The following is a 15,169-nucleotide window of genomic DNA, read 5'->3' as shown; positions in this document are numbered from 1 at the left end:
CACTAATATCACATTCTTCCCTATTATTTTGTTTGATGAAAATATGAACTAAAGCTGCTGATCTGTATCTATCTGCATGTTTTCTATGTCTTGTGATACTGCCACATGTAACTAAGGTGGTGGTCCTGAGATGGTGATTAGTTTGGATACATAGAATCACTGACATCCTTCATGAATATGAGCAAAAATGTATATGAATGAGGATAATATGTAAGTCATGTTTTAAAGCTTTTAAATGGATAGTTTTAGATTTTATCTTGTATAGTACCTTGGATTCTTATATAGAAGATTACCAGCACACTGCATTAATAATTATAATTTATCGATTTTCCCTTTATCATTCATACAGCTTCAGAAGAAATTTCGCTTGCACAGATTTCCCCCCAAAAAAGAGAACAGTTACCGATGTGCTTTATCGCCACCATCTGGTGAGGTCTCTATTTCACATTAGAACGAGAAAGTAATTAATAAGTACTATGCTTTCGTACTGGTAATTCCAACTAAACATATAATTATCCAGCACATTTTAGATCATTTAATTACTGGATCATAATTATTGCAGCTCTAATATTATGCATTTTCATCACTTCATTATTCTCATTTAAAACGATGCTCCTCAAAATAAATCCGTGAATACATTTCAATTAGGCTTTAATGCAATATAAATCAAACACTCAAAAAGTAGATAATGAATGACCATTTAATGATCTGTAGAAGTGTTTCCAAACAATGTTTTTTTAAGTCCTCACAGAGGAACAGAAACATACACTCATAAACAATGAAGAAAAAAAAAAAATCACAGACAAAACTTTTAAGAGCTATTTCTTTCTCATTTTGGTATTTAGATTTCTTTTTTTAAATTTGCTTAGAAAAAAGTTTAAGTGCCTTCATTTTTTTTTTATGAGCCATCAATTTGCAGTTATAATGAAACTGCAGTGTTGAGACACATGGTTTAATTTATGCATCGCTTTACTCGTAGTTCTGTTTCTTCAGACTGTTTTGTTCTACAAAACAACATAACCCTGAAAAAGGTGAAAATAAAATAAGGTTAAAATAAAATTACAACATACACAGAATAAATGAGTATTTACATCTTGGCTCAGGGAGACAGGCAGCAGAAGAAATGGCGTGTGAGAACGTATTTGTACAGCTTTTTTTTTTTAAAAACAGATTTCTTTTTTTTTTTTACAAAAAAATTCTGACCACCTCAATGACTCCGGTTAACATTCAGAGGTTTATCTAATAATAGGTCGAACAGGATGCAAATTCATAAAAAAATTAATATACGTTAAGGAGTCACATATTTGACAAAATTTTAACAGTGAAAATATATATAACACAACATAACAACAAAGATAAGACACCACAAATATATAAAATGAGTAATAGTGAAAGAAGAACTTCAAAAGATCCAGTGACAAGTACAAAGTATTAAAAATAAAATTTGGTACATTTTTTCCCTTTAAAAAATTTGGCACTGAACTGATTTAAAAAACAATACAATTTGAATGATACTGATGAAATTTAGTTTTATAGTCAAGGGCAACTTTTTTTATAGACTTATAGGGCCTGCTCTAAAAGTATTTAAATATTTATAATATATACACAGTCCCACAAAACCCAAATTACCTCATGTTTTGAGCAAAAAGAGAATTATGTACATTCAATCCCCTATTGAGGCATTAGGTGTAAACTCTACAACTCACAATTACTCTCTCCCTTTGGGAAATATGAGTATACATTTAGAGCTGTTTCTTTTCTTTTTTTTCTTTTTTTTTTTAATGCCATGAAATTTCTGACTGGAGACCGGACAGTAGATGCAATACATCCAACATATTTATTATACAATATTTTCTAACAATTAAAAAAAAGAACTTTCTCTTTCCAGCTTTTTTTCCCCTATTTTCAAACACACATGGCTGGTGAAAGAGCATCTAATTTGCACCACATTAATATTCAAATCTGTACAAAGTCTTTCATATTTGTTTTCAATTTTTGTTAAAATTCCTTAATATAGTGCAATGATTGATCTGTTCCATCTTCATAAGAAGTTTTTAAAAATAATAAATCACAATCCTTATTTCAATGAAATAAAAATTAATTTGTTTCTCAGTCCGATGTGTTTAAAAGAGTTTATATAGGTGGTAAAAAAAAATCATAGATTAACTTTAAAAAAAAAAAAAAAAAAGCAATGAAAATTAAATGATCAGAAAATTGATCATTACAAAACTCCATTTTCTACTGTGCACGCTTGACCTTGAGTTAAATAGATTGTGAAAGCACATAAGAGATTTGATGACAGAACCAAGAGGAATGAGTGCATGAGTAAATTAGAGGACTAAATCCATTGAGGCTTTTCAGAATGCTGTTCAGCTGGTGTTGGAATAATCCTTACTTGAGTAAACGTGTTCTTTCTGAAAAGTCCTACACAGATGCAATAACAATCATGAGATGCGGTGAGATGTTGAAAATGCTCTTGAGAAGGTCTGGAGCAAGGTGAGACAAGTGGCTCTCAGAAAATTCACAAGGAGGAAAGATTTGGACAACATAGGCTGGCTGCAGGAGAGAAGGAAAACAATCTTCTCATAAGTATAGTATAAAATGAATCAGGTCAATATTTATAGAAATTCACTATACGCCACTTAATACTGTAATGTAATGTGTATAAATGGGGAGCAAAAACTCCTAGCTGGCTATTTGTATAAAATATACTTGTTTAAATGTTTTTGTGTTAGACTGTTCTTCAGCTGTTTACCTGATTGGAGCCTGGGTTAGGAACATTGATGATCCCAGCAGCTTGTTTTGCCTGCAGGTATGTGATAAAGCAGGTTTTAAGAGCATGAGTCTGAATGAGAACGTCGTCTTGGTCCAAACCACAAGGTAGCGCCAACAGGAGGCAGTAATCATCCTCAAGCTAGAAATGGAACAGAAAATGTTACTGTCAGACTTGCAACTCTGCAGTGTTTAGCATTCTACACCATGTCTCTCATAACGTAACAACCAAAGCCTGGATTTTGGTTTCAGGAAGAGGGAAACCACAAAGATAGATGGACATGTAAGCCTGATTTTGCCACTCTAGTTGCTAAAGGAAGCAAAGGTGCTTACTGTCATCCTCCTTGCAACTCCTTCAAGTTGGGAAGCTTCCAAACGCATTCTCTGGGCGATACGAAGAGGGGGACCTCCTTCTGAAGGAGGCAGTGAGCGGTGAGCCAGGAGATTATTACCAGAAACAAAGTGTAACTGGACTGCAGCACTATCATTCTTGAGTGCCAAGTGACCTTGCCAAACAATAGGATACTTCTGCTCAAAAAGAAAAGGAAAGAAACCACAAATAAACAAATATTTTGATACATGCTCAACCTCCAGAATTTCATGCTTCAAATAACTACACTACCACTCAAAAGTTTTGGATCACTTGCAAATTTCTGTTTTTGTTTAGAGATTTATTTTTCACATTCTACAATAATACTGGGGATTTCAAAACTATGAAATAACACATATGGAATTAGGTAATTATGTAACAATAACAACAACAACAACAGTCAGTTGTTATTGTAAAACATGGAGGTCAGGCTTTCTGGAATAGTTCTTGCAAGAACAGGATTGTCAAGTGCATTTGCAAAACCCATCAAGCACAATGATAAAACTGGCCTTCATGAAGACCTTCCCAGGAAAGCAAGATCAAAAGTTACCTCAGCTGGAGGAATACCGACCATGGAATTAGAAAGCGATCCCAAACTTTTGAGCAGTAGTGTATTGCTATTATAATAAACCTACCTTTAACAGTTGAACCATGTCAACCAATGGGGGTCCAGCATTGTCAGGTTTTCTGTTGAGTATTATACTAGATGGTTTAGAAGGAAGTAATGAAATCAGCCCCGAGGTAAGACTTTGCGGTCCCTTCTGTAGAGAGTGAGGGAGTTCCGATTTGGGTGTAATGCGAGTTGGAGAGGTGTATGCAGGAGAGGTGTTCTCGCTCTGCACCCGGTGTACATGAGACATATCCACAGAGCCTGGATGCCGAACATGCGGCATGGAAAGTGATGTTTCCCTAAGTGGACCGATAGATGGGATATGTGCAGCTTTAGGTCGATGTTCACCTTCCTGAGAACTCTGATACGGGGAAAAAAACAACATACAATTGTTTAGCAATAAAATCTGAATTTTTATGACAATTAAAAGAACAACTAATCCACATTTTCTATCATGTAATTACACTATGATTACTTACCTGAGATGATGCAATGCCATAATTAGCCATGTTAATCCCAATTACCGAGGAGCTTGTTAATTTGGAATGGAAGCCATGCATTTCTCTATAAAACTCAGGCATGGAGCTAGGACTTCCAGAGTGAATCCGCTGTGTCCCTTGAGCAGAAATGACTGAACCAGGAGTATGCCCAATTACTCTATTCTCTGAATGAGGAGAATGAGTTTTTACGTCTAATGCCTTTGGCGAGTCTCTCAGAGTCAGTGGTGGATTCTTAACAGAGGGCAATTTTGAAGACGTCGAAGTTGTATGTGAGGGTGATGACAGTGAAGGAGGCTCTGGTGTTTGAGCCTTGTGAGCTTCAGAAACACGTGGGTGCTCTGTTAGCTGTTGGGGCATAAGTACACGCAAGTCTCTGTTGTAATGATCCAGATGCAACCCCCCATGATGTATCCCTTTGTACTCAGGCTGCATTACCACGACATCTGAGTGTAACTGGGACACAGATGTCCTACATGTCCCTTGATGGAAGTGTCGCGCATCATTTTCATTTGCTGCATTGACCTGGCCAGCACTCGCATGTTGCTTCAATAATCTATCTCTCATTATTACTGGCTGGGGTGTAGTGGAGCGTTGTGGAGGACCAGAGGTTGGGGAGGAGAGAGAATCTGTACGTACTCCATAGTTAATTCCAGATAGAGGAGGAGTATTCATTCTGACATTTCCTTGTGACAGTTGACCAACTGTGACTGATTGTGTGGCACTATGAGGGTGCATGATGACAGACTGCTCAGGATGATGTACGTTTATCACATAGTTAGGCCCGTTTGCCCCCAAATCAACTGAGGTACTAGGTGGGCAAACTTTAGAAAATGGAGAGGCCAATGTCCTTGGACTATGTAACTCATGTTTTTGGTGACAGACCAATCTATCATTAGGAGCGGCTGGACTTGAAATATGATTTCCTGGCAAAGGGGAGGGGTGTGGACTTAAAACTGGGCTGTGACTAAAGGATTGTAGTTGTTTACCATCAGCTTTCACTGAAATAGATTCTACCACAGGTGCTTTTTTAATATGATGTTGCTGCAGCATAGACTGATTGTACCTCAAGACCTGATGACTGGGACTTAAGTGTTGAAAAGGAGCACCGGCTGAACCAACATGAGAAGATAATTCAGATTTGTCAAAAACAGGGCTTTCCTTTTTAATGGAGGAAATGACAGGCTGGGCATTGAACCTCTGGTTGCTTAATATAGCACCTGTGTGTCCTGGAGCTGTGGTGGTCTGGGATGCTTTAGGAGTAGATGGCTGGGGTTGAATTTGCTCTTGTTTAACATGGGATTTTGAAACAGACTGTTGAAATTCAATATCAACTGCACTAGCAGGTGGGATTTGGCTAATTTTAGCAACAATACGCTGGGGACCCTCTGTCTTTTGCCCTGAATAACTCAGTACCATCACGCCTTCTGAGGTGTTTACCCTCAAACCAGGACCTGATCCTGTGTTACTAAGTGTATTATCAGAAGGTCGTCCCATATCAGAATTTGAAAGCCCATGGTATCTATTTGTATTGGTATCATTCACGCCAAAGCGATACTTGTGCTTGGGCTGTGACAATGCAGAGCTGCGGTTGCTCAAAGATATATGAGGGGTATTGTCAAAATCAAAGGGCATTGGAATTCGACTAATGACAGAGGTAGCAGAAGATGAGATAACTGTATTGCCCATTTTTTCCTTAAAGATATTCAAGGTTTCACTGGGTTGTGGAGGGGGTTGTTGTGGAGGCACTGTTTGAGGTGTTACTGGGGTTACAGGATTGGGTCTATCTACAAGTACTGAGGATTTTATAACAGGGAGACTTTCATTCTGGGACATTCTGGGGTCTGTTAATGATGTTGTAAGCAGTGTGCTTGGCACTGAACTGCTGTTTAAAGCAGACACATATTTTGGCTCCATTAAAATCTTCCTTAAGGTGCTAGAGCTGGGATCAACATCAGAGGCTTTTGTGTCAGGGGGAATTGCAGTGTTTGCAGAGTGACCCCCTACTACCACAGTTGGTGCTGATGCAACTACAGCAACTTTGTGCATAAGTGGTAAAACCTTCTCTTCTGTCCTGGTTACCCAGTCTGGGGATGTATGAGGCACCTTAGCTACATGAGATGGTGTCACATTTAGGCAAGTTGAAGGTGATGTAAGAACTGGTGCTATTCGTTCTGATGATGCATCTGATGACCTTAAATATGAAGGACTATTACTTGCAGAATGGAAGGCTGATTCTTGAGGTTCAGGCTGGTCTATAGCAGGTTGTTCTGCCTCCTTTGGAGTGTTTAATGTCACAACGGATGCAACGTCATGTTTACATGCAGCAGCCACAGTGACTACAGTAGCTGCTGCAGCGGAAGTGGCTGTTTTTGGATTGGTAGTTTGCATGTCTTCAGGAATTGACTCTGGTAGTTTAACTGCTTCCAATACTGTATGTGATATTACATCTGATTTTTTGTTGGCAGAAACTTTTCGAGCTTTGGATTTCTTTGGTGTTTTAAGTCTAGGTCTTCCTCCCTTCTTGGGTATCTCAGATGGTGGACTTTCAGTAACATCTGTTGGTTGAGACGACTTTAAATGTGAAGCCAAATTACTACTTGGCCCAAAATCCCTTATGTTCTTTATTACCAAGTTTGTCTCTGGTTCTATGACCTCATTCGAAGCAGGCAAGATAAGTGACTCTGATGTTGGAAGGAGTGATGTGTATGTAGGAGGAGTGTGAAATCCATCTCCATCAGCAGAAATATTCTCAGCAGTAATCGAATCAATTGCAGCAGCAAGCTCAGTTTCACTTGAAGGATTGGCCGGCTTTTCTACCTCAGTTTGATCCGACTCTGCTACAACAGGTGTCAATACAACAGGAGGTTGAGAAGAAGGTTCCTTGTATGGTGCTGGTTGTTCAACTGCTAGATTAGAAATTTTTTCCACTGCTCTCTCTAATTCCATCTGCTGGGCAAGGAACACTGCCTCTGGTTCAGCAGTAGGTTCCCCATCTAAAAGAACTTCTGCCCTTTTATCTGGGCTGAGATCATCTACATTTTTAGACTTAGATCTAGACTCTTCCTTCTCAGATAATTCTGCTTTGGCTTTCTTTGAAGGATCTTGACAGTGCTGACTATTCTCATCTCCAGAATACAGTGCATCATTAACTGCATCACCACTAAGATCAATGACAAGATTTTTAAGATTAACTGAATGAACCGTTTTAGTATTACGTGTCAATCTTGGTACCTTGACCTTCACATTTTTCTCAGACAACTGTAGTTTGTCCACTGGATCCATTTCTAACTTTTTTGTCACTTTTTCCAGTAAGGAAGACTCATCTTTTACGTTATCTTGAGACTTTAAGATTTCAGAACCATCATCTTCTAATGGTTTGTCTGTTTTTGCTGGTTTTCTGCTCTGTCCAGCTTTAACTATTGCCGGAACCTTTTGAGACCGAGGTGAACGCCACCCCTCTGTAACTTTAGTAATTTCACCACTTCTTCCAGCCTCTTTGACATGACTGTCATCGTCTTCAGATGTTTTCTGCTCCCCCTTCATAGAAGTAACATCATCCATCCTTTTACGTATTTTTGGTGGACGGCCTCTCCTTGTGTTGGCTGGTGGAGTCAATACATCCTGCTGTACGGATTCTTTATCAACACGCTTGCGCATGGAACGTGAAGATTCTGCAAAATCTTTGCCTTGTTGTTGATGTGCTTCATCCTCATGTGGTGTGGCATAGACGGAACGAACATTCCGACGCTGTCGTGTTCTACCATGGGACACACTTGGATCGGTGACCTGCTCCATATCTGTTGCATAAACAGGAGACTTGGAAGTAGTTTTAGAGTCAGATATAGTTTTTGTTGCCTCTCCTCTTGGAGATGATGACCTTTTCAGCTTTTCTCGGTCAATCCGTTCACTCTTCCGTATTGCTGGTTTCTCAATGCTGGCTGGTTGAGATGGCAGCATAGTTGATAATGCTGAGGAGTTTGCTTTAGCTTTTTTATTCTTAGTTTGTTTTCGTGCTGGTTGTGTTGGTTCAACCTCAGGTTCAGAGACTACTAACTGCATCTCCAGAGATGACTCCACATTCTGCTCAGAATTACAATCAAGATATTCTATTTTCTCTTCAGACAGCTCTACTTTAAGAGGCAATTGTGCATCTTTCATTTCAGATGGAATAGGAGAAAAACACTTAGCAGGATCAGACTCCGTATCCAAATTAATTAAGCAGGTAGGTTTTAGATCAACATTCTGCTCCACAGCCAAAGTGTTCACTGCATTTTCTGTTCGTTCACAATTTTCCCCTTCAGTATGGTCCATCTTGGTCAAAGGCGGTGTGTTTTCGGCAAGAGCTGTTTTAATGTCATTAACTGCCTGGGGCAGTTGATTGGAGACTATTTGAATATCTTCAATTTTCTCATCTATAACTGATGACTCTGTAATGGGAGAGGCTGGCTTATTCTGGCGCACATGCGTTTCTGTGGGGTTGAGTAGACATTCCGATAACGAAGGACTTCCTGAGTTAAATCCAGTCCCAGCATCAGGTTCTTTGGGGGACTGATTTTTTTCTTGATCTAGTGGAGCATTTTTCTCAACTGTCTCAGGCTCACTGTTTTTTTCAGAAAAGTGGGACTCATGGTCTTTTTCTTGTTTTTGCTGTAGCTCTAAAAATCGGTTATGGAAGAGCACAATAGGCTCCTGCACAAGGTCTGCTCCCAGAGGCTCAACTGTTTCTACAGTGATCGTAGCCTTCTCTTTATCGATTCCAATCTCAGGATCATTGTCTTGTTCGAGATGCCGAAGACGCCTTGAGTCCTGCTCAAAAATAGAGCTGTGCAGAAAACGAGAGGCAAATAGTTCTCCACTATCTTGTTCATCTCGCTTCGGGTCTTGTTTTTTGTCATCAAGCTTTTCTTCAGAGTCGGACCGTATTTTCTTCTTTTTCATATACCAAGATGGAATAGGTCTAGGTGTCGGCTCAACTTTCACTTTGTCCGTGCAATTTCGAAAACTTGTGAACCGTGAATCATAGCGAAGGAAAGACCAATTATCCTCCCTTGATGATGAAAGCGATTTCGCCCGCTCTAGCAAGGCCTTTGTATCTGGGGTTATTGTCTTATCCAGTGCAAATTCATAAAACTTGTTTTTTTCTAAGGAACCCGAGAGCTTGAGGTCCAAAATTTTCCCTTCGCATTCTCTTTTAAGGGAAGTGTCCATCTTTGGTGACATATGTGCGTAGTCACCATCATCATAATCATCGTCCGAGTCTGATCGAACCTCTCCAGGCTCCAGTTCAGGTACAAGGCGCTTTCTAATGCTCTCACGCTTCACAATGGTGCTGGGAAAACTCATTTCTTTCGTTTTACTTTCCCAACCCAGACCTTCATTATAAATCTGTGATTTCTTAGCCTTGAATAACTCGAAGTCTGTAACACTGTTGTGATTATTGCATTTAAATCCATCCCAGTGTGAGTTGTTTTCTGGCTTGAGTTTGTTTTTTGCTTTGTTGGCATTCACATGTAATGAGTCAGCAGGCAAATCCTGATCAACTAAGCTAGAGGTAACATTCCTTTCAGAATCATCACTTAGTTGACCAGAATCTTGATAACTACACTCTTTATTAGTGATAAAATGATAATAAAATTCTTCGGACCCCTTTGGTTTGAGAGGAGGTGAAACATCAGTAACATCCAGCAAGGTTTTACCTCCCACAATATTTTGATCATCTGTGTTTGAGTCTTTTAGCTGCTGCTGGAGACGTCGGCTTTGCTCCATTTGTTTCCTACAGCTTTGTGAGTGGTCTAGGTCGAAGAGTAACCTTTCTTCACTATTCACTGCATCTATTTGTTCTATTGCAGAGTGGCCTTTAAGGTTAATTAAGTGCTGTTCAATTTCTAAGTCTCTGTCTTCGGACACCTTAGGACTGAGGCACTGCTGGTTCTTTCCTCCAACCCCTGGCATCTTCTGATCAAGATCATTTATAGGAGCTGTTTCATCCTCTGAATGTTCTTTAAGTTGCAGATCAACATTGTGACCAAGTTTTTTGCTCATTTCTGGTTCTGGGTCTTCGCTTGTGGTACTTAAAGTAACCAGACACTCTTTCCTATCAATTCTACTCTCTCGCGTGGACGGCTCATGTTGAGCAAGTTTTTTGTCCTCCTCTAGCCCCTTGGAGAAATGATGATTGCCCAGCCACTTCAGTCCTAATCGCCCTTCATCTTCATCCTGGGTAACTCTTCTCAGACGTTTAGCTCTTGTTGTTTCTTCCTCAAAGCGTCTCTTTCGAGCAGCCAAGCGATCAGCATCAGAATTGTTTTTTTCAAATACAGGCTCAGCTTTAAGGTATTTTCTGCCCTTGATTTTGCCTTCTTTGTCTATAATCTCTACTTGGCTAGCCAAACATTTATCTTTTGGAGATTTTCCATGTTTAAGGACCTCTCTACTTTGCATTTCTACACGATGCAACATAGACTTGTGATCAGCTAAAGATGGTGGCGTCGGAGAACTGATATGATCACTGGTAGCCTTTATTCTTTGTTTCTCAATAATAGCATGGTCAATAAACTTTCCTTCCTTTTCCTTGACACGTGTCAAATGAACAACACAAGGTGGAAGATCTAGTCTTCCTTTTCCAGATTCTTTTTCTTTGGCCAGAGTTTTGCTACAGTTATGCTGAGCTGTATCAGGGCTAGTCTCTCTGTCAGGTTCAGGGTCTGTCTCAGATGATGGAATACTAGGAGATGAAAGTTTTAACTTTCTTAATTTGTGCTTCTCAGTTCTGTCCTTTTCTCCTTTTTCCTTACGACCGGCCCGCCTTTCCTTTTCTCCCCCATTTCCACGATCTGCTTCAAAGAGTGCCCTTTCCTTCTCAAGCTTGTCAGTTTTACTGTAACGGTCCAAACAAATTCTGTCTGGCTTTTCAAAGCGTGGTGGAGATATTGAGCTGCAACTACCACTTCTCTCAGATGAACGACTATAAATAAGATGTTCAGAATCACTGACTAGGCGTTCTGATAGAACAGGGGAAGCGGTCGGGCTAGAAGGACGACGTGGAAGAGATGGACTTTGGTTGTGTTCAGCTGTCCGTCGACTATGATCACGTTCCCTGTCTGTTTCGAAGCGTTCTCTGTCTCTATTGCGTTCTCGCTGCATGTAGCTATATTTTCTTATGTCTTGCTCATAAGCGTCTCGGTAATCCCTGAATTCACAAGGCTCATCATAATATCTTGGGTCATAGTAGTCTGCCGTGTAGGGATCCCATTCAGTATAAAATTCTCGACTTCTGGCAGAATATTTGCGACGCAGCTCTTCTGCGTATGTTCCCGTTGTTCTTACATTTTCGTAGCATGTTCGTTCAGTGGAGAATTCATGATAGATTGGCCTCCGTTCATCTCTGCAAAAAGGAAAAAATTGTGCTATTAGATGTTTTTAAAACATTTTTTATTATAGTAACCTAACATTTAAAAAATAAATGATGTAACAATTTCACTAACCGACGGTCAGAAAGGATATCGTAAAAATCTCTGATGTCCTGGCCAGAAGCCTGCATTGAACGGTAAAAAGCCATCTGACTCTCATGGTTGGCAAAGTCAACCTAAAAGAAGAATATCAATTGCTAAAAACACTAAAACTGCAAATGAAAAATACATTAAATGTAAGTTAACTGTAAAGACATGTTATAACCAAATTTGTTTGTGCACCTTAATTTTGTTACCACCAATCTTCCAACCCTTGGTTTCCTTTACTGCAGCCTGTGCACATTCAATATTATTATAAAGCACTAGAGCCATTCCCTTCAGTCTGTCAAATACAACCTAGTGAAGCCAAGAAATGAAGAATGAGAAATAGGATCCACTTAAAAGATTAAACTGAGATTATTCTTAAGAAGAATGAGTACCTTAACAACATGTCCGTAACGGCAAAAATGTCTTGTAAGATACTGTTCTGTAATGTTGGAAGCCAGGCCATCTAACCAAACACATGTAGTAGGCATACTTTTCCCAAATCCTAACTGTAAAACAAAGAAAACAATAATTGTTATTTATTTTTAGATGTCACATGTAAACGCAAAGATGAGGCTGCTGTACTATCCAGTCCAATCACCACCACATTTCTATAAAAACAATTATAGACTGAGAGACTTGTATTACATAACCACGTCATATAAAAAACAACACACCTATGTTAGATGAGTGGATTGAACTTGACCAACTATAGAAAGCAACAACAGATCTCTTGAATATTTTTCCAGACTTAATAATAAGGTACACATTCTCACCTTTAGCCTATTACTCCCAAGGTACTCTCCATCCATTTTCTTTATTGCTTTGCAGACACTAGCGATGTCACAGTATTGCAGAAAGGCATACTGAGGGGCACCATTTACCTTCTTTATATCAATATCCTGCAGAGGATGGATGAGGCAAACATGTATCACAATAATGATAAGTATTTTTAGTTTCAGTTAACTCAAGAAATCATCGAAAAACATTTGGCAATGTTATAAACATTAAGACAACATTTGTGTCTAAAATTACTTTGATGAAATGACATCGGAACAATGTTAATTACATAACAATAGGATAACAAATACTCATAACACAATGTTGCAAAATGACTTTAAAACATTATTAATACCAAACTCATGGCTTGAGTGGGATTCAAACTCTAGTCAATGTGCTGTGCGCGTACCACAGGACCATGAAAGAGCACACTTTTGAGGCTATAAATGCATTTAATAATAAACACGGTGGAAGCACCATAAAATAGTATAGTAGCAGAGAAATAACATAATACGTATACAGTATGCATGCACTTTGTGTGGGAAGCTGTTGTGTCTGTCCGATATTTTAGTATTTTAGTATTTTCCAGTATGTATGAATATACACACAAAAATATGAGGAAAAAATATCCCCTCTTTTTTTCCCTTTTTTTTTTGTAAAAAAAAAAAGTTAATAAATGAAATAAATAAAGTAGTAGGAATTTGACAAAGGCATTTCTCCAACTGGGAGCTCAGTTCATCCAATGAGTCGGCATTTTTACTTTGCCTACAGCAGACTGGAGGGAACCACAGCCTGTCACAGCTAAAAGCAAGGAACTGCCAATGCTCTGATGTTCACTATAAAAAAAAACTAAACACTAAACTCCCACCCTCCCAAGGAGTAAAGAAATTATCTTTTATTTTCAGTGGACATATTCTAATAGCTATCCCCACTGTTTTAGGGGGAGTTTAAATGTGGAATTATTCCACCTGTCTGTGACTCGACTTCAGATCCTGATGCTGTAAGAGTTGCTAATTATAAAGTTAAGCAAGTTGGTTTGTTGAATTTAGCTATACTGGGAGGCAAATTTTACTACCAGAAGCTTATATTGCATGACAAAGCAGAATAAATCTTCATGCTAGTCATTTTTAAGTGACAGTCAGTGTGTACCAGAGAAAGTGTGTAAATTTGATTGCCTTCTCAATCCTAACCTGGTTATTTATAAAAGTTACAGAGCTCACTGTAACAGAAAAACATGTCCCAGACATTTTATACCCAGAAGGAAATAAAACTTTGCCTTACAAAAAGTAACTCAAACTTCTGTTACAATAATCCTAGCATGCCAGCTAACTAGTTTACTAATATAGCTAACCTTAAAATGTGACAGAAGATTAGGCTGCATTTTTAGTTGTTTTATAAAAATGTTTATATCATTAAACAAGTTAAAAGAAGATGTTTCAGAAATGTGTAAAATTGCTGGTAAATGCCTTAAATCAAATGAGAACTCAAACAGAATAGCTCATTTGCATTTAAAAAATATAGACTCTGAAACAACTTATTTGGAACATAAGTACAAAAAAAGGAATTTTAGGGATAACAGCTAAATTGTACAGTATGTTAGCTGGACACATTTTAAAGACTCCAAAGTTTTATGTTAATTTGTTTAAAAAGTAAAAAAAATTCAACTTACGACAATGTCCCCAAAGCGCTGAAAAATGTTGAGCAGGTCATGGTAGCTTGTGGTCTTTTCTAAGTTTCCAATGAACAGTGTTCGTGTAGCTTTCGGATGAAATTCATCTATCCGTTCATCAAGTGGCCGGAACTCATTTTCACTTTCGGTCTCTACATGCAAAAACAGATATACAGACAATAAGCACAAATGCTGCAATATACAGTGGAACCTCGGATTACGAGTAACGTGGTTTACGAGTGTTTTGCAAGACGAGCAACAATTTTTAATAATTTTTTACTTGAAAAACGAGCATTGTCTAAGTTAACGAGCACCGAGTATCATGTTACACGCATGCGCTTCTTGTTATAACACCGAGCGTTACGTTATCACAAGTGAGCCAACGGTTTTTCTCTCTCTTGCAGCAGAATTGTAGGTAATCGTCTCTCCTGCTGGGTGAATACACACACTCGCTGTGTGTGTGTGTGTGTGTGTGTGAGATGTGCGTGTGCGCGTGCACACACACACACACACATTAACGGAGAGACCGTTTTTAAAACCGTTTAAAAATTAGCAAGGAACATCGCTAGTCACATTCGCGTGAGTGCATACTAACGAGATTACTACTGTAAAGTAAAACAACAACAACAACAACAACAACAAAAATTAAACAGCTCCTCACCTTTGAAAACAGAGAGAAGTTTGTGTGTTTATTTGGCAACCTGAGAGAAGGGGAGCTGTAAAGCCGAGACCCATTGTCTCCCCTGCTGGGTCTTAGTGCCTGCAGTGTTTTTGAGAGTGTGTGTTTGAGTCTGTGTAAGGCAGAGAATTTGTGTGTTTGTTTGGCAACCTGAGAGAAAGGGGCCGTAATCGCGAGCGAGCCCCCCTTCATCCCCCCTCCTCTCAGGTTGCCAAATAAACACACAAACATCTCTCTGTCGCGATTGTTTTCAAAGGTGAGAAGCTGTTTAATTTGTTTTTTCTTGTTTTTTTACT

At 38.9% G+C, this 15,169-nt stretch overlaps 1 protein-coding gene across 1 annotated transcript in view; it reads right to left on the bottom strand.

The window, feature by feature from the left end:
• Positions 1 to 686: 686 nt before the first annotated feature.
• spen (spen family transcriptional repressor) overlaps positions 687 to 15,169 on the bottom strand; it is a 41,309-nt gene continuing 26,826 nt past the window's right edge. Inside the window, exons 6-15 of the mRNA XM_053482491.1 lie at positions 14,195 to 14,346; positions 12,522 to 12,647; positions 12,141 to 12,254; positions 11,944 to 12,057; positions 11,737 to 11,837; positions 4,232 to 11,636; positions 3,778 to 4,113; positions 3,106 to 3,300; positions 2,756 to 2,914; positions 687 to 2,556 (exon numbers count right to left, since the gene is read on the bottom strand). Coding sequence (XP_053338466.1) covers positions 2,425 to 2,556; positions 2,756 to 2,914; positions 3,106 to 3,300; positions 3,778 to 4,113; positions 4,232 to 11,636; positions 11,737 to 11,837; positions 11,944 to 12,057; positions 12,141 to 12,254; positions 12,522 to 12,647; positions 14,195 to 14,346 — 8,834 coding nt within the window. The 3' untranslated portion in view covers positions 687 to 2,424. The remainder of the gene's footprint in view (positions 2,557 to 2,755; positions 2,915 to 3,105; positions 3,301 to 3,777; positions 4,114 to 4,231; positions 11,637 to 11,736; positions 11,838 to 11,943; positions 12,058 to 12,140; positions 12,255 to 12,521; positions 12,648 to 14,194; positions 14,347 to 15,169) is intronic.

Source organism: Clarias gariepinus, chromosome 22, assembly GCF_024256425.1.
Source record: "Clarias gariepinus isolate MV-2021 ecotype Netherlands chromosome 22, CGAR_prim_01v2, whole genome shotgun sequence".
NCBI lineage: Eukaryota > Metazoa > Chordata > Actinopteri > Siluriformes > Clariidae > Clarias > Clarias gariepinus.
This window is presented reverse-complemented; position numbering and strand designations above follow the sequence as displayed.